General features: G+C 39.8%; 1 protein-coding gene across 1 annotated transcript; it reads left to right on the forward strand.

Moving 5' to 3' along the window:
* Positions 1 to 412: 412 nt before the first annotated feature.
* On the forward strand, positions 413 to 27,310 carry LOC311283042 (uncharacterized protein). Its single transcript, XM_084397204.1, has 43 exons — positions 413 to 575; positions 1,592 to 1,853; positions 1,961 to 2,075; positions 3,219 to 3,309; positions 3,478 to 3,599; positions 3,738 to 3,963; positions 4,509 to 4,634; positions 5,165 to 5,279; positions 5,559 to 5,697; positions 5,839 to 5,952; positions 6,492 to 6,558; positions 6,633 to 6,770; positions 6,864 to 7,028; positions 8,335 to 8,429; positions 8,540 to 8,666; positions 9,557 to 9,812; positions 9,909 to 9,961; positions 10,491 to 10,591; positions 10,693 to 10,844; positions 11,247 to 11,385; positions 11,498 to 11,602; positions 11,950 to 12,129; positions 12,259 to 12,498; positions 12,587 to 12,743; positions 12,873 to 13,001; positions 14,041 to 21,614; positions 21,807 to 21,981; positions 22,461 to 22,708; positions 22,808 to 22,991; positions 23,110 to 23,320; positions 23,407 to 23,582; positions 23,706 to 23,775; positions 23,977 to 24,077; positions 24,233 to 24,264; positions 24,984 to 25,161; positions 25,248 to 25,352; positions 25,478 to 25,518; positions 25,651 to 25,773; positions 25,859 to 25,957; positions 26,297 to 26,425; positions 26,532 to 26,571; positions 26,653 to 26,776; positions 26,887 to 27,310. The coding sequence occupies exons 1-43, from the start codon at positions 503 to 505 to the stop codon at positions 27,092 to 27,094; spliced, it is 13,305 nt and encodes a 4,434-aa protein (XP_084253330.1). The 5' UTR covers positions 413 to 502; the 3' UTR covers positions 27,095 to 27,310.
* Positions 27,311 to 27,857: the final 547 nt, after the last annotated feature.

The following is a 27,857-nucleotide window of genomic DNA, read 5'->3' on the forward strand; positions in this document are numbered from 1 at the left end:
CACAAGACAATCATTTTAACCATTAGTCTTAACTTCATTCCCCAAATCAACTGCTAAATGGTTTATTAATCATGTATTGTATATTTATTTTGTAGGTTTTAGTAGTGAATGTTAGTTTTACTAATCCTCGTCATACATGTACACAGAAGCTGTAAATTATTCACACCCTGCCGTAAATATGAAATTCATTACAGACATGTTCATCAAACATCGTTCAGAGAGGCCGAGGAACTGCCACACACACACACACACACACACACGCACGCACGCACACACACACACACACACACACACACACACACACACACACACACACACACACACACACACACACAATGGCATCACTGGACTTTTGTAATACCAGGTCAGTGGTTTTTTCTGTGACATGCGAAGGCTGGTAGACCCTCCCTGCAGGGTTGTAAATGAGAAATGATATAAAAGGGCGTATGAAAAGAAATCTAACAGTACCAGCTCTACCTGTAGACCTTTCTCACCTCCCACCATGGAGTGGAGAACATCTGCAGTCTGCATACTACTTCTGGCGCTTACCGGCATTCAGGTGCATTCAAAGACCGGTAAGAGTTGAACTATTCTTGAGTTCTTCAGGGTGGTGTCTCCTTATGTTATTAGAATGGTTTTAATTATTTTTATTAACATAATATTTGTTTCAATTATTAAAGAGTTAAACTTTTAGTTAAAAACCTCCAAAACTTAAAATGGTTATTGAGTAGGGTTTCCTTTTTTTTTTTTAAGTTTAAGTTTAGAATAAGTTTAAGTTTCCTTATTCTTATTTCCTTATTATTTATTTTAATATTTTATTTCATTTAAAATAGTTTTAATTAAATCCTGTTCTTATGACTTTAATTATGTTACTGCAACTAAACAACGATCAGAAATGACTTAATACTTAATAAAAAAAACAAACATTTTGTTACCATTTGGTGTCTTCTTAAAAAGACTTTATTTTCGTTTTTATTTATTTATTATTAATAAGTAGTATTGGCAGTCGATATCTCATTTGTAAGCTTTTATACTCGAGATCCAGTATCTGAAATGTGTTTTAAAATCAATTCAACCTGAAATTATCTTGTCAAATAGCATGATGGAAACAGCATCAGTTTCGGCTTCTGAAAAAAAGGGAACCAACCACTTTTGCGAACGTCATAGTTTCATCACTTGGACCTGATACTATCAGCTCCATTGATGACTTGCTTTAGAAGTTACTAAATATTGTCAGTTGTGAAAAATGTCAAAATTTCATTTACTTTCCTTCATGATAACTTGAAATTTGGCTTGATCATTTTTATGTTTTTGCATAAATGTAAAAGTTAACAAATCAGGAATCCCTGAATTTGAATTGAGTTTACAAACAGAAAGCGTAATTGTAATTCAAATGAACGTTTAAGGACATTAAAATGGAAATAAAGTCATGTAACTACTGTAAGCATACTAGAAGCATATTCGTTCTCATACACTTAGATTATATCGTTGATCAACCTTTAAAAAGGCCACTTACATAGTTTCTTATCTCTATATTAAAAACTCACGTTTCTTTAAATTGCAAATCTTTGTTTTCTCCCTTTTTTTGCAGTCTATCCAAGTAACCATGTCAACAGCATCTGTAGCATGTGGGGAAACTTCCACTTCAAGACGTTCGACGGGGACGTTTATCAGTTCCCAGGCATGTGCGAGTATAACCTGGTGTCTGACTGCCAAAGCCTCATTCGCCAGTTCTCAGTTCATGTGAAGAGAACAGAAAACACCAATGTCCCGAAGATCAGCAGGGTATCAGTTAGTATCAATGACATCGCCGTTGAGTTGACAGAGAAACAGGTCATGATCAATGGAGAAAAGTAAGATTCTGGGGAGGCCAACTGCTGCTTATTTGCTCCCACAGCAAAGGCTTTAAAATGTGTTCTGTTTGGTCAATTTTGCAGTTGAATCTTTTTTCATTTTTCAGAGTAACACTGCCCGTGCATATCTCAGGGATCCTTGTAGAAGAGAACACAATTTACACCAGGCTCTATTCCAAAATGGGCATCACTGTCACATGGAACAAAGAGGATGCAGTTATGGTGAGGTTATGTGGCTCGATATGAGTTCAAAACAAATTTTACTATAGATTTTTATATGGATATCAGTCTGATTTAAGTTTTACAAACCTAAAATACACTAAACATTTCAAAACATTAACTTGAGTCTATTTTGATTGATTGATGAATAAAATTGGCTCATTCAGTACAAGTAATCTATTATTGAATCAGACACTGCTGATGTATGTTTTTGATTTATTAAAAAGAACCGGCTCATATGAGTAATTTGTTAGTGAAATCGTAAGATTTGGTGTACATGGCTGCTTTTTGGATAGGAAAAAAAAAAAGAGCCCAAGGGCTACCATAGACTATAAAAAGTGTCCTACGTGAGCGCCAGGCTTCTCTGTATGATGATTGGATAAGCGCTCAAACAGGTGGGCCGCGGGCGACATAAATGATTGATATAACTTTTAGAGCATGCTGTAGATGGCGTTTTCATATTTCGGAGACAAAATGTAAATGAAGCAGATGTGTGATTGAGACATTACATTTTATGTTTATAACCATGTTTCATACCTAAATATTCTAATAATACAGTTTTTGACTTGGTAAATTATATTCGTAAAGCACTTTTTTGAGTATTTATTACACAATATGACAGTGTTTAACTGACGAAAAACTAATTTACGCCACAGGAAACCGCCAGCAGACCTTTCAAGGGAGTGACTAATCAGTAAATGATTTAGCATATTGTGCAAACACTGCAATATGTGAAGTGAAATGCTATATAAGGCAATTTTCTGTTACACATTGAAATATCTGCATTTGTATCCTTATGAACATGGTTATAACCAACAGTGAATTTCAGTCTGCAAGTTTGCAATATTCACTGGTGTATACCTACAAAAAGGAGTACCGTGCAAATACCATGGTGTATGTATGTGGTAATAATTTAGTAACATAGTATTATTAGCTGAGGCCATCATTATACCTGGTTACTGGTCCCAAGGGCTTGCACTGGCTTTTTTTTTTTTTTTTTTTTTACACAAGACTGAATACAAGTGATGTCTATTCCATTTTCCAGTGTTTTTGATCAACTATCATTAGTACTGACTTGATGTCCAAATGGCCAAAAATACCAAGTCAAATGATCTAACCAAGAAGTTTTGTGTGGTATTGTGTTAGGTGGAACTTGACTCCAAATATTCCAATCGCACTTGTGGACTGTGTGGCGATTTTAATGGAGTTCCAGTTTATAGTGAGTTCATTGAATCCGGTAAGTTACTTTTACAGTATGATTTCTTACTTTACTGTTCATAACTGACCCCCAATAATGATTACCAAATACAGTAGTGACTAATCCTCATGGTTTCCTAATCTGATGAAAAATCCAAGTGGTTTAAGAATATCTAAGAAGATCTATATCTTATCTTATTTAATACAGGACGGAGGGTTGGATATACTGAGTTTGGAAATAACCACAGAGTTCCCAACCCAACTCATAACTGCGAAGATCCTTTTGAAAACATCGATGAGCAAAATGTGGTGGACCAATGTGAAAAATATGTAAGATACAGAAAAAAGTTGCTTATTCCAAATTAAACTATTAATCACTCCAGCTATGTCACAACAGCAACTCAGAATTCCAGTATTGTTAATTTGGTCCTTTGAGGTTCAAGATGTTCCATGTCCTTTTCACAACAGCGGGCAGATTGTGCAGACCTTTTGGAGGATGAGAAGTGGTCTTCTTGTAGCTGGGTTTTGAACCCTGAGCCATATATCGAGGCCTGTACAAATGATATCTGTTCACGTCAACCTGAAGACGAAGACAGAGACACCACCGCACTCTGCGCGACTTTGTCTGAATATTCACGTCAGTGTTCGCATGCTGGAGGATCTCCGCCGACCTGGAGAACAGCAAAGTTCTGTGGTAAGAAACACCACGGAGTTCTGGTGGATTGTTCTATCTTGAGTGTTTTCTTTGCTTTGTATCCTTTTGTATATAATTCTTTTTAATTGTTTGTTTACACAGCTACAGTAAGAGGAATCCAGGCAATTTTCCACTTTGAATTAATGTTTAAAAAACGAATATAAAATATAGATAGACACATCCAAAGATTGAAAGAATAGAATAAAAGTTCTGAAATTATTATTTTTGTAATAATTAAAACTGGTTTTCGACTTCTTTTTTTTAATCATAATTTTCTAACCACCGTGTCTACACCAGATGCGGGTGTTGTGACACGACATGACAAAAGCAAATAGAACCCATTATAATCAGATGCTGTCTAGACTGGATGCGGCGAGAAGCGACGCTACAAATTCCAGACAGTAAACTGACGTTCCGTTTTATACGTACTTCCAGCACTCGCGATACTTCTGATAAGAAGGACGCAGCGGTCGCTTTGTCACATCCTGTGTAGACAGCCTCAAGACAACTGTTTAAGTCTCTGTATGACTTGTATTCCCATGCAGCTGTGACGTGCCCCTACAATATGGTGCATTCTGAAAGCGGCTCCCCCTGTATGGAAACATGCTCACACAAAGACACAAACACACTGTGTGAGGAACACAACATCGATGGCTGCTTCTGCCCACCAGGTCAGTACGAGTATTTATATAATATAAAAAAAGTGTTTATTCATCCTGTTCAAAAGTTTGGGGTCTTTACTTTTATTCAATAAAGTATTATTTTGTTAAATAATAAATATTAAATATTTCTATTCCAAATAAATGCTGTTCTTTTTAACTTTCTATGCATTAAAGAATCCTGAAATGTTTTATCACGGTTTCTGCAAAAATATGAAGCAGGACAACTGTTTTCATTGATAATGATAAGAAATGTTTCTTGAGCAGCAAATCAGCATATTAGAATGATTTCTGAAGGATCGTGTAACACTGAAGAATGGAGTAATTTCACAATATTACTGTTTTTACTGTATTTTTAATTAAATAAAGTAGCCTTGGTGAGCAAAAAAAGACTTCTTTCAAAAACATTTAAAACATCTTAAAAACCCCAAACTTTTGACTGGAAATGTATATATATATATATTTTTTTTTTTTTTTTAAGTAAAGAACCACATAAAGTTAATATATGATATTAATATATTAATGCATTGTCTTTGTTATAGGAACTGTGTTTGATGACATTTCAAACACGGGCTGCATCCCAGCAGAAAAGTGTCAGTGCAAGCATGACCGCGTCTACAGCACAGGAGAGGTTCTTCGCAGAGACGAGGAAGAATGGTAATGAAACGTATCTGTAATAGGAATATGAGGATAACTAAGTAAAATGTGTGTAGCACTTGTGCATTCTGTGACTCTTTACATATCTAATGTATTTTACTACTCATATATAGAAATATTTGTTAATATTAGTATTAAATGCATATGCCTGACTAAATGCTAAATTATGATGACACTGGATAAAAATGTGTAATAAAACAGCAGAAGTGTGGTTTGCCATCCTGGCATCTAAAGCTTGTTGTTTACTATGTCTGTTTGTCATTATATTGTGTAATTCAGTATATGTGAGGAGGGAAACTGGATCTGTATGAGTATGCCTGGCCCTGGCCTGTGCACAGTGGAGGAAGGATCTCACTTCACCACCTACGACGGGAAAGAATTCACTTTCCATGGAGACTGCAACTATGTGCTCTCAAAAGTAAGCGTGTTGTAGTTACTAATTACATCTTCTGTTGTTGCAAAGACATTTATGATTTATTTTGTTTGTATGCATGCTTGTATCCATTAGGAATATGTGAAATCCTTATAAAAGTCAACTTTTGCATTTGTGTTTTTGTAGGACTGTGAGGAGTCCAAGTTCATCATATTGGCTCAGATTGTTCCTTGTTTTACTCATGAAATGGACACCTGTTTGAAATCTATTGTGGTGCTGTTTGACAACGACAAGAAAAATGTGTGTATAACGATCTACTTCCACAAAAACAACACAAAAGTCTTGTATATTTGGCTTTTATAGCAAACAGGTCATTTTAGGCAATATGAACAAGTAATGAGATGTAGCCTACATAATACACTACCTTTCAAAAGTTTTGGGATTTTTAAAAAAATCTAAAAATGAAAGTTCAAAAGTATTTTATGCTTACCAAGGCTGCATTTATTTGATCACAAATTCAGTAAAAACTGTAATATTGTGAAATATGATTGCAATTTAAAACCATTTTTCATTTCATTTTAAAGTGTAATTTATTCCTGTAATGACAAAGCTGACTATTCAGTGTTCATTGTCACACGATCCTTCAGAAATCATTGTAATATGCTGATTTGGTATTCTCTGACGAATAGAAAGTTCACAAGAACAGCTTTAAACTAGATTTAAACTAAATATTGTGTAAAATTTTAGATTACTTTACTGTTACTGTTCAGACTCCAAACATTTAAACAGAAATGTAGCTTGTGCAAAATAAAACTATGACTGTGTACTTTCTTCTTCAGCCTCTGATTATTAAAGCTGATGGGACGGTACAACACAATGCAGAAGTTTCACTTCCTTACATGACAGGTGAGGAATAAGAAGCTCTTTTTTTTAGTTTCTGTGTGCTAAAGATATGAAATATTATCCTCCTTTTCCTCCAGCTGACTTCACAGTGTTCAGGCCGTCATCATTTTACATCATACTTCAGACCACCTTTGGGCTGCAAGTGCAGATACAGCTGGTGCCTCTTATGCAGGTGTACATCACTGTGGAACAAATCTTCAAGGGCAAGACTTGTGGTGAGACCTCTGTCTTAAAAAGCAAGAAAAATCTGAACTAAGAAGTAAATCCATCACGATGGCCAATGGTGCGCCATTTGTGTGTTTGTGCAGGTCTCTGTGGAAATTTTAACAAAGTGCTGTCTGATGACCTGAAGACCCCTCAGGGAGTGGTGGAGGGTACAGCAGTTTCCTTCGCAAACGCCTGGAAGGCCCTTTCCAACTGTCCCGACCATTCTGAGAGGATGGACGACCCCTGTTCCTACAGCACTGACAGCGGTGAGAGACTTTTTGCATCCGAAGTCAGTATGGTAATCAAAACCAAACAGATGTTTTAGTTTTTGGCAGCGTATCCAAGGCACTCTTTCCTCTTAAGGAAAGAGGGGCAGGGAGCAGCAGCTAATTTGCATTTAAAGATACATGTACGAATACCGCATGTTTTTCCTTCCCCTCAAAAATGGAATAATACGTGGAATAATAAATGATCTGTGGGGTATTTTGAGTTCAAACTTTACACACACAATCTGGGGACATCTGAGACTTATATAACGTCTTGTAAAAAGGGGCAAAATAGGTTCCCTTTAAAGGAGCACAGGAGCACCACTGTGCATTCTCATGTGACCGAAAACCACACTTATACAAACTGTATATAAATATACTTCTGATATAGTATACTTCTGCCAGAAAGACTCGGGAGAATTAATGCTGTAGCATAGACATTTATTAATGAGCTCAGCAAGCAATCAAATTCTTTGGCGGAGGCCCCGTTCATGACTCGAATTCCAGGGGTATTGAATCAGCGACTGCTGACTGAAGATGAAGGCAGGGGTGCCGCTCACCCCCAAAAATAGGTAGATGGAGGATCCGTCAGAACGGGGCCCCCCAAAAACGGTTTGATGAGGTGACTTACCAGTCCTGAATCCTGAAATTCCTAATGAAGAGAGAAGAGAAAAAGAAAAATAATTAGAATTTAAGACCGAACTATTTGGGCAGAAACGTGAACGGACCATCAGCTATCGCGAATTTGGAGGAGTGGAAGTTGTTGGGTTACCCAGCGTGTTCTGGGCCAACAGTAATAGATCCTCCCTTTGGATATCATCGCTTACGGGAATGCCCGCGTCTCCTAGAGCGTTAAAGATGTATTCAGAAGGCCGGCTGGTCCAAGCAGAAGATCGGCTTTGAATACGGGTACTGCGGCGTGTAACTGAAGGGGATGGCTGAACGGCATCATCTGAATCAGAGTAATTGCAAATGGATTGCGTGTCTTGAGACATGGTTAGGTCTGCTGCTGGTGCTAACAACTGGATTGGCTGGAGCAACAGCATCTGCGGACTCAGATATGAGTAAGTGCTGCCCTTTTATGCTACAGCAAGAAAATGAATGGGTAGTTGAAGAGGCAATTAGTGACGTAAATGATTGAGTCTCCCTGGCAGAACTTGCGCTAGCTTTATTTCCAGTACTTTTGTATCTGCAAGTATTGCCACTTAACATCAGTTGGTGCAACTTTTAAGTTACTATACTGTATATGCATTTTGTTGTTAAGTAAGAGTTTTGCCTAAAATACCATATGTTATGATGCCTTTAGAGCACTTTGCTGAGCACTGGTGTTCCAAGATGAAGGACAAGGAGAGCCTCTTTGCCAAATGTCACACCACTGTCAATCCAGACAGCTACTACAAAGTATGATCTAAAACAGGAAACCTTGAGAACTATACAATTTTCCTTATTGTAATGAATGTTACCCAACCTCTCATAATAAGAAGTGACACAACATGTCTATGTGTTTTCAGAGATGCAAATACTCCAGCTGTATCTGTGAGAAGAGTGAGGAATGTCTATGTACGGTGTTCTCCTCATACGCCCGGGCCTGTGCAGCTAAAGGAGTATTCCTCCAAGGCTGGCGAGGAATTGTGTGTGGTAAGAAGGCTGAAAACTGTTTATTTGGCAGACAGATGATGGGTTTTCAAACCAGGTTGTGGTCTGTGGAAAATTTCAGTATAACATTTTTTTAAAAGTCTATTTAAAAAGTAAAAACTGTATATTACTGTCATTATGTTTTCTATAGACCATTTGATTATTGTGATTATTTAAGGACAATTCACATTGCACCGACAGACGGCAACAGAGACTTTCGGCGGGTTTTGTCAGATGTGTTCGGCGTTGATTGTCTCTCGTTTTCGCTGATTGAATCGTTATGTTAAAAAGGCATTTGCCGGATCGTGGAATGTCTCTAATCTGGCGATTGATGCCATCGGTCGCCATCTGTCGGTGCAGTGTGAATTGTTTTTTCACACTAACAAAGAAATCTATATAATTTTGTAGAGGAAAAATGCTCATCCCTCATTCCTTGCAGTGTACAATAGTTTGTATTTGGAACATATTTCTTGGGAGTTTTTCCTTGGCACTAGAGCAAAGTTTATTATAAAATGTCATATAAAATACATTTGAATTAGGTTTGCATCTAACATTAAAAGTAAAGTAAATATTTTCCAGATATTATTTTAATAATTCGTTTAGTTTAGTTTTAGTACAATGATAATATGAAAGCTGATTATTTAATTTTGAAAACAACATGGCTTAATAATATAATGCTCACCATTTTTCACGTAATATATAAGTATATAACATATATCTATAGATGCTTTTATAGTTTAGGAGGAAGGGCATCCTTCATATGTCCTTAATCATATTTGGATGTCCTTGAAAAAGTTTGTAAATCCCTTATTTAAGCTAGAAGATTAGAAGAATGCTTGCCATTTTGCTACATGCACTTTTACAACACATTCCCTTCAAACTGATCCCCACAGGGAAGTATGCAGAGAACTGCCCGGCATCGCAGAACTACTCCTATCAGCTGCAGAGCTGCCAGCGTACCTGTCTTTCTCTCGCCTCGGAGCGCCAAAGCTGCAGCGTTGACTTTTTGCCTGTTGATGGATGTGCATGTCCAGATGGACTCTACCAGGATGAGAATGGACTGTGTGTACCTATGGAAAAATGTCCATGTTACCACAACGGACAGAAAATCCATCCCGGCAAGTCTGTCACCATTAGGGATGAACACTGGTAAGTGGATGATAGTATTATTATTAGTGCCCTAGAACTTCACAAACTATAAATGTAATAGACAGTTTGACAGTTTGATCGTATTTCTCTGTCCAGTGTTTGCATCAATGGAAAGTTCCACTGTCGTTCCTGGAAAACCCAAATTCTTGGTATGAAAAATTACTTTCATCTACTGCGTGTTAAATAATTATGCTTTTGGTTTACATGGACTACTATCACCAATACAGGGCTATCATGGCATCTGTTAGTAAGGCTTTACAGAGTTATCTTGTCAAATGTGAAACTGGAATTAACTGACTAACCAAGGTTTTGAAAACCAACAAACAACAGTAAACAGTGGTCTACTGATATGGTTTTTTTTATTGGCCATTGCCAATATGTTAGAGAACAAGGTGGCCGATGGCAGATATAAATGATGATGCGCAAGTTAACTTAAAGATTGTAAATAACTATGCTGCAATACAATCAATTTTACATAATAATAAATACAAATGTAACAATTATAAATGATTTTATATATTTACTAAAAATTTTCAAAATCTTTTTGTTGTATCAGTCTAGCACTAATAGTACATTATAGTAAATTGCTCAACATCTGTTGTAAACGTTCTTTAAATATGGTTTCTGATATAAAAAGTACATGAATGGTGCATCATCTGTGTCTGATGTCTTTTGCAGGATGTTCCTCTCCAAAGATTTTCTTCAACTGCAGTACAGCAGGCCAAGATGAACATGGATTGGAGTGTGCACAGACTTGTTCGCAACAGGAAGTTGACTGTGTGAGTCCATAGTTTCCAGCATCTCTTCTCTTTCTTTCCCAAAGTCGATCGCTTGATTTTGCTGGTGGTCTTATTTTTGTGTTTTCCTCCCTTCTTTCCAGTTCTCGCTGGACTGTCAATCTGGCTGCCAGTGTCCTTTAGGTCTATTGGATGATGGCAGAGGACACTGTGTTAAACCGGATAACTGCCCATGTAAACATGATGGACAGTTTTATGCACCAGGATCTGAGATAACCGTAGATTGCAATAAATGGTGTGTAAAGCCAGGGTTATTTTAGTTTAATTTATATAATATTATATATTTTTATTAATATTTTGAATTAGTTTTAATTTATGTATTTTTCATTTTAGTTAAAGGTTTATACATTTTTGGGTTTGTGTTTTTGTCATTTTAGTTGTTTTTGTTTATCTATATAGTTTTTATTCAATTTGATTTATTTTAGTGCTAAACTAGTTAAACTATATGGAAATTAGAAATGTTGCAACTAGCTGGATAAAGATAGTAACCCTGCGTAAAACACCCGTTGACAAAAGTTAAAGTTAAATTGCTATACAAAACCTGAACAATGAGTTAATACACTAATTAGCTTTTTATGATCTATTAGTATTATACTGTAGAATGACATAAGATTTCATTCTACCTCTATATTTGCAGCACTTGTCGACAGGGAAAATGGAAATGTACAAATAATAAGTGTCCAGGCATATGCACCATATACGGCAGCGGACACTATAAAACTTTCGATCAGCAAAGATTTGGCTTCAGGGGAGACTGCAGTTATATTGCTGCTCAGGTATGAGCTATGGGTGGACACAACAGCATTTGGTCACAGACTTCATGAAAATAAAGTTACAAATAAACCTCTTCCTTCAGGAGGTAAAAGGTCACGCTCTCTTGTTTTACAGAACAAGTGTGGAAATAAAACTGGCAATTTTCACGTGATTACCGAAAACATGCCTTGTGGAACAACAGGAACCACTTGTTCAAAGGCTGTAGGGATACTTTTGGGGGTAAGGCTGCAGGCATAGGTCTCATGCTCATTCAGAGTAAAATAAAAGATGTTTCTAAAGGGTCAATAAATACTAACACAAGCTATTCAGCATGTTAACATTTTTACTTATGGTATAAGATAATGACACGCATAAATTTTTCATTTAAAAGGCCAATAAAGTATTTTTGCCCTATTTTCTTTAACATTTGAAAGCAATATCGAGTGAATGTCAGTCACTGGATGCAATATCTGTTTTGAGAACTGACCTGTGCTGAAATGGGGTGTTTCATGACTTTTTAATTTTATCTATCATACAGTGTCATTTTTGTTTCTTTTTTCTAACTTCTCTCACACACTCACACACAGAGGACTTGGCTACTGCTTTCTGATGGGACTGTGAAAGCCACTGATACTGGAAGTGGTCCAAAGATCAAGTACAATGAGAGAAACGTTGGGATGTACCTTGTCATTGATGCTGACATCGGACTGACAATTTTGTGGGACCGCAAAACCACCGTCCGCATCATTCTGCAACCTCAGCACAGGGTGAGTTGAAGTCATGAATCATGTTCTGCAGTTTTTCATATTTTGCACTGACATTTCCAGACAATTATATAGGTCCCTCAATATAATTTAGTTGTAGCGCAACCTCTGTGCTTCGTTATATTTTCGCAGGGAGACGTTTGTGGCTTGTGTGGAAATTTCAATGGAAATGGAAAAGATGACTTTACTACTCAAGGAAATTTGCCAACTACAAATGTAATGGAGTTTGTGGACAGCTGGAAAGTGTTAAGCACCTGCCCTGATGCAAAACCAGACTTTGACCCCTGCCTTGATACCCCCAATCGAGAGACATGGGCAAAAATACAATGTAGCATCATAAAGGAAGTTACGTTCAAAGACTGCCATAACAAGGTATAGATGGAAAGCATTTTGAGTTAATAAATTGAAGTTTCCTGTAATGTGGTATATAAGAATCCAACATCATAACATGTTCCCACAGGTGGATCCAAACCCATATTATGAGAACTGTGTCAAGGACTCGTGCGCGTGTGATGCAGGTGGAGATTGTGAATGCTTCTGTACAGCTGTGGCAGCTTACGCTCAAGCTTGCAATGATGCAGGTGTTTGTGTCGTTTGGAGAACACCTGAGATCTGCCGTAAGCATCTTTAATTCTAGTGCACATTTTAAATCTGTAACCTTTCTTTGAACAATGCATTGCCATTTTATTGCATTTCGTTTAGTCTGTTTGTACATGTTCATACTTATATTCATGTTCCTCTGTTAGCTGTGTACTGTGACTACTACAATGAACCAGGAGAATGCACATGGCACTACAGTCCTTGTCATACACCTTGCTACAAAACCTGTCTCAACCCTGATGGTATTTGCAATAACACTTTACCCAACCTGGAAGGTGAGAGCACACTAGTTTGCATTTCTGAAGACTGAGTGTACACACACTGGATATCTCTAGGCCTTAGCGTATATTTAGTGCTAAACTGGATTAGAAATGGTTCAAGGAATAAAATAATTAAAAAAAACATTTTGGTGGAAAGTAATAGAAAAGTTTTTTTTGTGTAAAAGTATTATTTCTAATTGCTAGTAACTAATGGCTGGAAATGGCTGGGACTCTAATTTAGAAAACGTTTATTCATTACTTTCAACGACCTTTCGTATGTATTTAAATATAAAATATTCTATAATCTATAAAAACATTTAACATATTTCATGCTTCCTCCAAACATTTATTCTGATCCATTGGTTGCAACTTGCATATATCATGGCCAATCACGAAAGTCGACATTGCGCAACCAACCATAGAATACTCCGCTGCATTTATTTATTATATATCTTTTATCGCACTGTATTTTTGTTCTGAATTTGGATTCTGAATTTCGCTGTTGTAAGCTATTGAGTGAATAAAAGATAGAAATCCCTTTCATTTTCCTAAAAAGTGAACTTGAGCACCATCCCCCCTCGAAATTCATTCCCTGGACTCCGCCCAACCACCTACCCCCACATTTAAAGCCCTGGTAACAAGTTAAGATTTTTTTTTTTTTTTCAGTGATTATATAGCAAACATTTTCTCAGTAAGAGATGCCATGATATTTTCTGTGATTTTTCGCATCTGTAGCAAGCATTTTGAGAGGTGTTTTGACAAGAGCCACTGAATGGCAAATACGAAAAAAAAGCATTAGAAAATTTCGGACTCAGTGTGCAAGGACCTTTAATGTACTGGTTGACATCTAATTTATAAACTGGGGCACACTGATGTGCCAGCATTTTTCATGTTTAAAATTTTAGAATGTGCCTGTTTGTGTACTCTTATGAAATAGAGTTTCTCATTTGGTCCAGTTGCATACATTAAAGAAAATAGCAGTGGAATGATTAGTTTCTAATCCCGGAGGATACATTTATTTTTTTCATGATTTCATGATTATTATTATTTTCAGGATGTTATCCAGAATGTCCAGAAGATAAGCCTATTTATGATGAAAAAAATCAGATCTGTGTGGAGGAATGTATGATTACAACAACAACAACAACAACAACAACAACAACAACAACACCAGAACCTCCTACAACAACACCAGAGCCTACCACATCATCTACCCCTACACCGACAGCTACCACAAAGCCGCCTACAACAACACCAGAACCTACCACATCATCTACTGCTACACCTACTGCCACAAAGTCTACTACAACACCAGAACCTACCACATCATCTACCCCTACACCGACAACTACCACAAAGCCTCCTACAACAACACCAGAACCTACCACATCATCTACCCCTACACCGACAACTACCACAAAGCCTCCTACAACAACACCAGAACCTACCACATCATCTACCCCTACACCGACAACTACCACAAAGCCGCCTACAACAACACCAGAACCTACCACATCATCTACTGCTACACCTACTGCCACAAAGTCTACTACAACACCAGAACCTACCACATCATCTACCCCTACACCGACAACTACCACAAAGCCTCCTACAACAACACCAGAACCTACCACATCATCTACCCCTACACCGACAACTACCACAAAGCCTCCTACAACAACACCAGAACCTACCACATCATCTACCCCTACACCGACAACTACCACAAAGCCTCCTACAACAACACCAGAACCTACCACATCATCTACACCTACACCGACAACTACCACAAAGCCTCCTACTACAACACCAGAACCTACCACATCAACACAAGAACCTACCACATCATCTACCCCTACACCAACAACTACCACATTTTCATCGACAACAGCTGAGACACCATGTCTTATATGTGAGTGGTCTGAATGGTTTAATGTATATAATCCTGCAATAGGAGGAGGGCATGACTTGGAGACTTATGAAAATATTGCAGGAAGTGGAAAAAATATCTGTGAACAGCCAGAAAATATTGAATGTAGGGCTGTGGGCCAACCTAACACGAGCTTTGAAGATTTTATTCATGATACAAAACAAGTTGCCCAATGCAATGTTTCATATGGATTAATGTGTAAGAAAGAACAACAGAATGCCCGCCCCTACAAATGTTTTGACTATGAAATAAGGGTTTACTGCTGTTTCATTTGTACACCACCAACAACAACTACCACAAAGTCTCCTACAACAACACCAGGATCTACCACACCATCTACCCCTACACCGACAACTACCACAAAGCCTCCTACAACAACACCAGGACCTACCACATCATCTACCCCTACACCAACAACTACCACAAAGCCTCCTACAACAACACCAGGACCTACCACATCATCTACCCCTACACCGACAACTACCACAAAGCCTCCTACAACAACACCAGAACCTACCACATCATCTACCCATACACCAACAGCTACCACAAAGCCTCCTACAACAACACCAGGACCTACCACATCATCTGCCCCTACACCGACTACCACAAAGTCTACTACAACACCAGAACCTCCCACAACAACACCAGGACCTACCACATCATCTACCCCTACACCGACAACAACACCAGAGCCTACCACATCATCTACCCCTACACCGACAACTACCACAAAGCCTTCTACAGCAACACCAGAATCTCTCACATCAACACCAGAACCTACCACATCATCTACCCCTACACCGACAACTACCACAAAGCCTTCTACAGCGACACCAGAATCTCTCACATCAACACCAGAACCTACCACATCATCTACCCCTACACCGACAACTACCACAAAGCCTCCTACAACAACACCAGGACCTACCACATCATCTACCCCTACACCAACAACTACCACAAAGCCTCCTACAACAACACCAGGACCTACCACATCATCTACCCCTACACCGACAACTACCACAAAGCCTCCTACAACAACACCAGGACCTACCACATCATCTACCCATACACCAACAGCTACCACAAAGCCTCCTACAACAACACCAGGACCTACCACATCATCTACCCCTACACCGACTACCACAAAGTCTACTACAACACCAGAACCTCCCACAACAACACCAGGACCTACCACATCATCTACCCCTACACCGACAACAACACCAGAGCCTACCATATCATCTACCCCTACACCGACAACTACCACAAAGCCTTCTACAGCAACACCAGAATCTCTCACATCAACACCAGAACCTACCACATCATCTACCCCTACACCGACAACTTCCACAAAGCCTCCTACAACAACACCAGGACCTACCACATCATCTACCCCTACACCGACTACCACAAAGTATACTACATCACCAGAACCTCCCACAACAACACCAGGACCTACCACATCATCTACCTCTAAACCGACAACTACCACAAAGTCTCCTACAACAACACCAGGACCTACCACATCATCTACCCCTGCACCAACAACTACCACAAAGCCTCCTACAACAACAACAGAACCTACCACATCATCTACCCCTACACCGACTACCACAAAGTCTACTACAACACCAGAACCTCCCACAACAACACCAGGACCTACCACATCATCTACCCATACACCAACAGCTACCACGAAGCCTCCTACAACAACACCAGGACCTACAACATCTTCTACCCCTACACCGACTACCACAAAGTTTACTACAACACCAGAACCTCCCACAACAACACCAGGACCTACCACATCATCTATCCCTACACCGACAACTACCACAAAGCCTCCTACAACAACACCAGGACCTACCACATCATCTACCCCTACACCAACATCTACCACAAAGTCTCCTACAACAACACCAGGACCTACCACATCATCTACCCCTACACCGACAACTACCACAAAGTCTCCTACAACAACACCAGGACCTACCACATCATCTACCCCTACACCGACTACCACAAAGTACACTACAACACCAGAACCTCCCACAACAACACCAGGACCTACGACATCATCTGCCCCTACACCGACTACCACAAAGTCTACTACAACACCAGAACCTCCCACAACAACACCAGGACCTACCACATCATCTACCCCTACACCGACAACAACACCAGAGCCTACCACATCATCTACCCCTACACCGACAACTACCACAAAGCCTTCTACAGCAACACCAGAATCTCTCACATCAACACCAGAACCTACCACATCATCTACCCCTACACCGACAACTACCACAAAGCCTCCTACAACAACACCAGGACCTACCACATCATCTACCCCTACACCGACTACCACAAAGTCTACTACATCACCAGAACCTCCCACAACAACACCAGGACCTACCACATCATCTACCTCTAAACCGACAACTACCACAAAGTCTCCTACAACAACACCAGGACCTACCACATCATCTACTCCTACACCAACAACTACCACAAAGCCTCCTACAACAACACCAGGACCTACCACATCATCTATCCCTACACCGACCACCACAAAGTCTACTACAACACCAAAACCTCCCACAACAACACCAGGACCTACCACATCATCTACTCCTACACCAACAACTACCACAAAGTCTCCTACAACAACACCCGGACCTACCACATCATATAGCCCTACTCAGTCAACTACCACACATTTTTCTGTTAGAACTGAAGAAATAAAAACTCATATTACAGGAGTACAGATAGTTTCAACAGAATCTACCACATCATCTACACCGACAACTATCACAAAGTCTCCTACAACAACACCAGGACCTACCACATCATCTACCCCTGCACCAACAACTACCACAAAGCCTCCTACAACAACACCAGAACCTACCACATCATCTACCCCTACACCGACTACCACAAAGTCTACTACAACACCAGAACCTCCCACAACAACACCAGGACCTACCACATCATCTACCCATACACCAACAGCTACCACAAAGCCTCCTACAACAACACCAGGACCTACAACATCTTCTACCCCTACACCGACTACCACAAAGTTTACTACAACACCAGAACCTCCAACAACAACACCAGGACCTACCACATCATCTATCCCTACACCGACAACTACCACAAAGCCTCCTACAACAACACCAGGACCTACCACATCATCTATCCCTACACCGACAACTACCACAAAGTCTCCTACAACAACACCAGGACCTACCACATCATCTACCCCTACACCGACTACCACAAAGTTTACTACAACACCAGAACCTCCCACAACAACACCAGGACCTACCACATCATCTATCCCTACACCGACAACTACCACAAAGCCTCCTACAACAACACCAGGACCTACCACATCATCTACCCCTACACCAACATCTACCACAAAGTCTCCTACAACAACACCAGGACCTACCACATCATCTACCCCTACACCGACAACTACCACAAAGTCTCCTACAACAACACCAGGACCTACCACATCATCTACCCCTACACCGACTACCACAAAGTACACTACAACACCAGAACCTCCCACAACAACACCAGGACCTACGACATCATCTGCCCCTACACCGACTACCACAAAGTCTACTACAACACCAGAACCTCCCACAACAACACCAGGACCTACCACATCATCTACCCCTACACCGACAACAACACCAGAGCCTACCACATCATCTACCCCTACACCGACAACTACCACAAAGCCTTCTACAGCAACACCAGAATCTCTCACATCAACACCAGAACCTACCACATCATCTACCCCTACACCGACAACTACCACAAAGCCTCCTACAACAACACCAGGACCTACCACATCATCTACCCCTACACCGACTACCACAAAGTCTACTACATCACCAGAACCTCCCACAACAACACCAGGACCTACCACATCATCTACCCCTAAACCGACAACTACCACAAAGTCTCCTACAACAACACCAGGACCTACCACATCATCTACTCCTACACCAACAACTACCACAAAGCCTCCTACAACAACACCAGGACCTACCACATCATCTACCCCTACACCGACTACCACAAAGTCTACTACAACACCAGAACCTCCCACAACAACACCAGGACCAACCACATCATCTACCCCTACACCGACAACAACACCAGAGCCTACCACATCATCTACCCCTACACCGACAACTACCACAAAGCCTTCTACAGCAACACCAGAATCTCTCACATCAACACCAGAACCTACCACATCATCTACCCCTACACCGACAACTACCACAAAGCCTCCTACAACAACACCAGGACCTACCACATCATCTACCCCTGCACCAACAACTACCACAAAGCCTCCTACAACAACACCAGAACCTACCACATCATCTACCCCTACACCGACTACCACAAAGTCTACTACAACACCAGAACCTCCCACAACAACACCAGGACCTACCACATCATCTACCCATACACCAACAGCTACCACAAAGCCTCCTACAACAACACCAGGACCTACAACATCTTCTACCCCTACACCGACTACCACAAAGTTTACTACAACACCAGAACCTCCCACAACAACACCAGGACCTACCACATCATCTATCCCTACACCGACAACTACCACAAAGCCTCCTACAACAACACCAGGACCTACCACATCATCTACCCCTACACCGACAACTACCACAAAGCCTCCTACAACAACACCAGGACCTACCACATCATCTACCCCTACACCGACTACCACAAAGTACACTACAACACCAGAACCTCCCACAACAACACCAGGACCTACGACATCATCTGCCCCTACACCGACTACCACAAAGTCTACTACAACACCAGAACCTCCCACAACAACACCAGGACCTACCACATCATCTACCCCTACACCGACAACAACACCAGAGCCTACCACATCATCTACCCCTACACCGACAACTACCACAAAGCCTTCTACAGCAACACCAGAATCTCTCACATCAACACCAGAACCTACCACATCATCTACCCCTACACCGACAACTACCACAAAGCCTCCTACAACAACACCAGGACCTACCACATCATCTACCCCTACACCGACTACCACAAAGTCTACTACATCACCAGAACCTCCCACAACAACACCAGGACCTACCACATCATCTACCCCTAAACCGACAACTACCACAAAGTCTCCTACAACAACACCAGGACCTACCACATCATCTACTCCTACACCAACAACTACCACAAAGCCTCCTACAACAACACCAGGACCTACCACATCATCTACCCCTACACCGACTACCACAAAGTCTACTACAACACCAGAACCTCCCACAACAACACCAGGACCTACCACATCATCTACCCATACACCAACAGCTACCACAAAGCCTCCTACAACAACACCAGGACCTACAACATCTTCTACCCCTACACCGACTACCACAAAGTTTACTACAACACCAGAACCTCCCACAACAACACCAGGACCTACCACATCATCTATCCCTACACCGACAACTACCACAAAGCCTCCTACAACAACACCAGGACCTACCACATCATCTACCCCTACACCAACATCTACCACAAAGTCTCCTACAACAACACCAGGACCTACCACATCATCTACCCCTACACCAACATCTACCACAAAGTCTCCTACAACAACACCAGGACCTACCACATCATCTACCCCTACACCGACTACCACAAAGTACACTACAACACCAGAACCTCCCACAACAACACCAGGACCTACGACATCATCTTCCCCTACACCGACTACCACAAAGTCTACTACAACACCAGAACCTCCCACAACAACACCAGGACCTACCACATCATCTACCCCTACACCGACAACAACACCAGAGCCTACCACATCATCTACCCCTACACCGACAACTACCACAAAGCCTTCTACAGCAACACCAGAATCTCTCACATCAACACCAGAACCTACCACATCATCTACCCCTACACCGACAACAACACCAGAGCCTACCACATCATCTACCCCTACACCGACAACTACCACAAAGCCTTCTACAGCAACACCAGAATCTCTCACATCAACACCAGAACCTACCACATCATCTACCCCTACACCGACAACTACCACAAAGCCTCCTTCAACAACACCAGGACCTACCACATCATCTACCCCTACACCGACTACCACAAAGTCTACTACAACACCAGAACCTCCCACAACAACACCAGGACCTACCACATCATCTACCCCTACACCAACAACTACTACAAAGCCTCCTACAACAACACCAGGACCTACCACATCATCTACCCCTACACCGACTACCACAAAGTCTACTACATCACCAGAACCTCCCACAACAACACCAGGACCTACGACATCATCTTCCCCTACACCGACTACCACAAAGTACACTACAACACCAGAACCTCCCACAACAACACCAGGACCTACAACATCTTCTGCCCCTACACCGACTACCACAAAGTCTACTACAACTACACCAGGACCTACCACATCATCTACCCCTAAACCGACAACTACCATGATGCCTACTACAACAACAGCAGAATCCACCACATCACTTAACCCAACAACTACCATAAAATCTACAACATCATTTACATCTACACCAACTCCAACTCCGCACTATGACTGCCCTGAATGGGACAAAAACGTAATTTTTTAAATATAATTTCATTCAATTTTGGCCTAAATATAAGTGGTGTGAATTTTTTTTCTACAGTAGAAATTTACTTTTAAGACTATCCATGATCCCATTTAAATTTCCAAGAAAACAACATAGGCTACATTGTGATTTTGCATGTATCAGTCTTTCTAATTCCAGCACATTTTTCATTATCACCAGACAAACGAGACCTTCTTCCTGTGTAACTGCACCATGGCGAGATGCATAGAACACAACATTATTGAAATTATCCCATTTGAATGCCCTCCATTGCAGAACATCACCTGTGAAAATGGCAAAAAACCTGTGCTTGTGTATGATGAGCATCACTGCTGCCAGTATTACCAATGTGACTGTGAGTATACTGGTCTTCACAATTTTTATATTTGTGAAGATTTTATAAATTAAAATAAATTTTATAATTTATACATTAATCATTAAAATGAATAGCAATGATGTCCTTCCAAGCCCAATGTGCTTGATGCTTTCATGATTTCAAAAGTGCTTTAAATTTTGAATGTATTACTTGAAAATGCTTGTTTTTTTCCACCTTGAACATCTAACGTTTTAAAGGAAGAAAAATATTTTAAAAAATCATTTCAAAAGAAAACAATGAAGTTATTATGCGTGATTTACTTAGGTTTCAAGTCTCTGCTTTGATGTGGGACAAGTAAATAAAATGAATCGTAATTGACATCTGCTTGCCTGTCAAAAGTTTAAAAGTGGTTTTATTTTCAATTCTTCAAATGTCAACAGTTAATATACACAGTATTGACCAAATTCAGGTAACTTGTTCAGTTCAAATATCTGAAGGCTTTTTGTTATTGTTCGTAGGCTTTTGTGAAGGCTGGGGTGACCCGCATTACATCACATTTGATGGAATTTTCTACAGTTATCAAGGAAACTGCACTTATATATTAATGGAGGAAATTAGGCCCAAATACCATTTAAAGATCTACATTGACAATGTCTACTGTGACCCTATTGAGCATGTATCCTGTCCCAGATCCATTATTGTGTCTTACAACAAACTAGTCATAAAACTTACAAATCATAATCTCATCGGAGGTGCAGAGCTAGAGGTGAGACTTTCTAGATTTGTAATGATGAAACATGTTCTTTTTGTGCATTGCAGTATAAGTATCTTATGTTTTTCTTGTAATTGTATCTTGTCATAACAGGCTACTAAGGACAATGTTAAGTTAACTCTGCCATATGCTTTTAATGGTGTGAGGGTTATAAGCTCAGGCCTAGACTTGTTCCTGAGTATTCCACAGCTGGGTGTTGATATAACATTTGGAGCCACTGGCTTTGGCATCAACCTGCCATTCCAGCATTTTGGAAACAACACACAAGGTCACTGTGGTAAGTTAGCCACCCCCTGATTTTTGTATGGATGGTGACATCACAATGTGGATGGTGTACGAGGGGTTTGTTTTTATGCATTTTTTCATCTAAATTATTCCAAATAATTCTCACTAAGGAACATGCAACAACAACAGAGCTGATGACTGCATGATCCCTAGAGGGATCTTGGTGAACGACTGTGCAGTGATGGCAGATTACTGGCCAGCCAGTGGTGTGAATGGTGAAATTTGCACTCCACCAACTGCATTGCCTACAGTTGGGGGTGATCTTAAACCTACACCTAAGCCATGCCAGGCCCATCCTGAATGCAACCTCCTCGGTAGCGAGTGAGTTGATTCTTTGTGGCGTTTTAACTATAAATTTCAATAAACGGAGCTTCCAAAGTGATATTTACTACTACTGTCTTCCTCAGGTTGTTCGAAGCATGCCATTCCCATGTGTCCCCTGAAAACTTCTTTTTAGGTTGTCAATATGATAGTTGTCATATGAGCAACCCTGCCGTGGTGTGTACCAGTCTGCAGAGCTATGCAAGGGCTTGCTCTCAATTAGGGGTCTGCATACACTGGAGGAACTACACTAACCTTTGCAGTAAGTTGCATTTGATATTATATTGTTGCTTTAGATTTTCCAAAACCCCAAATAGTTTTTTTGGACCCAATTTTCTTCGAAGCTATGGAGGTTATTTAAGTGTATTTGTCTTTTCATCCCCAGATATTGAATGTCCAGGAGATAAAGTCTTCAATCCTTGTGGCCCAGCTGAGCCACCAAGCTGTGATGATATGTATGCCCATTAATTCACATTATTTTATAATTTAGACAGTTGTGGAAATGAAAGTTTAGTGCTTATTCAGTATTGAGGAACATGGCAGATATGTACTTCAAAATGGTCAACATTATCATGCAGTTTAAGACTTAATAAAGCCTGTTATGCAGATTTGTTCCTTAAATGAATCTCAGGTGATGTACAGTATTTTAATTGCAGACCTGAACGGAGCACCATTACAGTGCATACGGAGGGCTGCTTCTGTCCTGAGGGAACATTGCTCTTCAACAAGGAATCAGGAGTCTGTGTGAACAAATGCGGTAAGAAGCCTCTAATTCAAGTGTGTGTGCGTGTGCATTAGGCATTCAAATTAAAATGTATTAAAAAAACATGTGCCTTTCTGCATCATCCTGCATGTCTTGGCCAGTTTTTGAAAACATTTATTTTGATTTTGTTCTCCCCTTTTTCTTTTTAGGATGCATGGACTCCTCTGGGACACCACGTGAGGTGCGGCGGTGTTTAAAATACTCAATGAGTATTTCATTTCATAGTTCTAAATGTATTAATTCCAGAATACATTCCGACAATCTCAGTGAAAAAATGAATCCAAGATGGCGGATGATAGAACTGGAGAGAGAACTGTGAATTAAATTCATCCTTATAATTCGTTCAGTACTGAAAAGTATCCATAAAATAGTGTAACTATATTCGTACCAGTATTCTTGTGTGATATGCATTTTTATGCTTATTAGATTAAAATTTTAGCTTAGCAATATACTAATATGAGTACTCTTTATGTGAGTTGCGCTATTTGTAGTAGCTGCCTATGTAGAACTTCAAAAAGGTCACTTATGAGGTTCTATCACTGGCAAACCAACAAAAATTTACAATAGTGTATATAAAACGTAAGTAGTGACTGATCTTTTCTTCCATATTATGTATTATTTTGATCAGAGTTTAACGGATTAATGAAAAGAAAAATATGTAGGGTGGGTAATTGGTTCTATCATCAGTTGTTAATTGGATTGGATTGGATTGATACGAGCTTGCACTTCATTGTGGAGGGGATGAACTGTAAGCATGGATAAATCATTTAGAATACAATCTGTAACACACATTTACAAAATCAATTGGGTGAATTTATATTTAATGCCAACTTTAAAGAATTACCTCCAGGACTTTAGAACTGGACTTTTAACTGAATCCTCTTGTTTTTTTTGTGGCAGTTTGATGAGGTTTTCGAGTACAACTGCGAAAAGTGTATTTGTGAAAAGGCCAGTAAATCGGTGAAGTGTGAGCCCAAGAAGTGTCCTGATGTGAATCCTGAGAGCTGCACTGAGCCCGGCTTTGTGCTGGTCAATGTCACCAATCCTTCAGATCCATGCTGCAGCAAACAAGTTTGCAGTAAGACGAGTTTATTTACAGTTTTTAAAGGGGTTTGCTTTAGGTTTGCATCACCTAAGTCTCCTCTACTATGTTTCGTGATGTAGACTGTGATGTCAGCATTTGCCCACCTTTGGATAAAAAGTGTGGAGTCGGATATGCGCCGGTCCTGGAAGTGCCTAACGGAAAATGCTGTCCAGAAATCAAATGCGGTATCACTATTATTCACACTTCACTTCATTTTTGTGATATTCTTATGCCTATCTCAGATGCTGTCTGTATCACCTTGAATATCATTCTATATAGTTTTGTAATCTTTTGTCGTTTGCCTCCTTAGAGCCAAAGAAAGTTTGTGTCCACAAAAACAAAGAGTATGAGGTAACTAAAATGACTCCAATATTACCATTTTAAAAATCAAATATCTCAAGTTTTTTTCTTTTTCTTTTATATATTTAAATAATTATTAAAGAAAGTTTTGCATGCTCAACTCTCTTCCCTCACTTCCCTCAGCCTGGTACCGACATCCCCGTCGTTGCCTGTCAGGAATGTAGCTGTACATGGGATGTGGATCCTAAAACACAGTGGTTCAAGATCAAATGTGGATTTGTGCAGTGCAATGAGAAATGTAAACCTGTAAGTTGTTTGACGCGTTTCTTATCGGCTTGTCTCAGGAACGAGTTTAATTTTGTTGACTTCATTTGATGTTTATATTTCCCAGGGTTATGAATATATTGAAACAAGCTCGGACGAATGCTGTGGAAAGTGTGTGCAAACTCACTGCATCATCAACATCAATGGTGTCGAGCATATACTGCAGGTAAGGTCAAACGTCGAAAGCTCAGTCATCTTGAAGTGTGGCTGAAAAGGACAAAAATGTAAATAATTATAAATGTAAACGATTTTTTTGCCCTTGGACACGAAATGAAACCATTCGTGCTGCTTTTTTCCATACAACAGAAGTGAATTGTCATCAAAAAACAAAACAAAACCCGAAGCTGGACAAAAAAGCATTATAAAATTAGTTGTGCACTATATCGCAAGTTTTCTGAATGTGTGTGAGAAACAGCTACATTTAAGCAATTATTCCCTGAATCTAAATCTAATGTTTTTGCAATGTCCTTTAACTGAATTTGACTTGTTCTCTTTTCCTTTATAGGACGGAGCCTCTTTTCCCGCTACAAACCAGGGCTGTGACAGAATCACTTGCACTAAAGTTAATGGACAGTTCATCACGGACAAATACACAGTCCAGTGCCCTCCTTTCAACGTTTCAAACTGCCAGCCTGTCAGTACTTCAAATATCACACAAATACACATTTACATGTTATACTGACCAGTCATGGTGATTAAATCACATTGATGACATTCTGCCCTTGTGATTCGCTCTACAGGGTACCGTTCAGCTGTCAGCTGATGGCTGCTGCCATGTTTGTGAGTATTTTTAAAAAGAGAACGATTACATTTTTTGTTGAATTGAGTCCATTATTAACGTGTCCTTGCCTGTGTTTGTAGGTGTGGACCAAATTAAGGGATGTAAAGTACAGACTCTTAGAGATTACATAAATCACATGGACTGCCAGTCAGAGAAGAAAATGGACCTGACATTTTGTAGTGGAGACTGTACCAGTTTTAGCAGGTGAGTAGGTTTCTGTTACGAAACCTACAAGCAGCATCCTAACTGAAACAGACAGTCATAAGTGATCGATTTGAAATGCTTTACATGTTTTTTTTCTCTTTCATACATAGGTACAATGCACCTGGATTGTCCTCCTGTAGCTGCTGCCAGGCCACGCGCTCAAGTAATCGCACAGTGAATCTTGGTTGCGTAAATGGAGACATAGTACCCTACTCGTACATCCATGTTGAAGAGTGCTCCTGTAGCAGAACTAACTGTCACGTAAATGACGCACTCATTGAAAACATCCAAAGAAAACGCAGCTTGGGACTTCCGTGAGCAGCAGCAGTGAATCATCAAACCCAAGCAAAAACTAAATGTCTCTCAAGTATCTTAGTGAAAATTTGTAATCGGCAATTAACTTAAATGGCACATTCTTTGTTTAACATTTCTTGCATTTAACTATAGGTCTCTTCTTTTTTCTTTGCTTGATAAAGGTGTACTCTTTTGCTTGTTTGAAATGAAAAGAAATAAAAAAAGCATGTTAAAACTAAACACGTCTATTGAGTCTTGCACTGAAAACATTTTTATATTTTGTTTGTTTATGTTGTTCACATATTTATATATTCCCTCTAGAAAACAAACCGGACAGATACTGTATATTTACATTTACAGCATTTGCCATAACCTTGGTGTCACTTGCACCATGATCTACTGTTTGAGCTACAGAAAGGCTATAAAAGTAAATGACCAAATAATGTAGTCAGCTGTTTAAATAACGTTTTACTGGTAGTGAAATTGTATAATACAATTAAATTGCTTTGAAATGTTAAGATCATCAAAGTATGTAAAATTGAGTGCACAATTGGGCTTGCTGAAATTATGTACTTATATCATTTTTGTATTTTATAATAATGTTGTTTTACAGTCATTCATTCATGTGACAGTTTGTCCACTGTCATAGCATGACAGACATTTAAGCTTATCTATTTCCATAAAAAAACAAACCAATAGTCTTTAGTTACTTCAGTCTTCATTTTCCTATCTCATGGAAAATGAATTGTCGGTATGTTGACTAAAATGATATGTTTATGTTATGGTC

This window comes from Rutilus rutilus (assembly GCF_951802725.1).
Source record: "Rutilus rutilus genome assembly, chromosome: 23".
Lineage (NCBI taxonomy): Eukaryota > Metazoa > Chordata > Actinopteri > Cypriniformes > Leuciscidae > Rutilus > Rutilus rutilus.

Excerpts from the sequence above, each read along its gene's own strand:
- LOC311283042 (XM_084397204.1), top strand. The coding sequence starts at position 503 with ATGGAGTGGAGAACATCTGCAGTCTGCATACTACTTCTGGCGCTTACC. Across the intron at positions 6,771-6,863 it reads CTTCAAGGGCAAGACTTGTG|GTCTCTGTGGAAATTTTAAC; the intron begins GTGAGACCTCTG and ends GTGTTTGTGCAG. Across the intron at positions 26,426-26,531 it reads ACGTTTCAAACTGCCAGCCT|GGTACCGTTCAGCTGTCAGC; the intron begins GTCAGTACTTCA and ends TTCGCTCTACAG.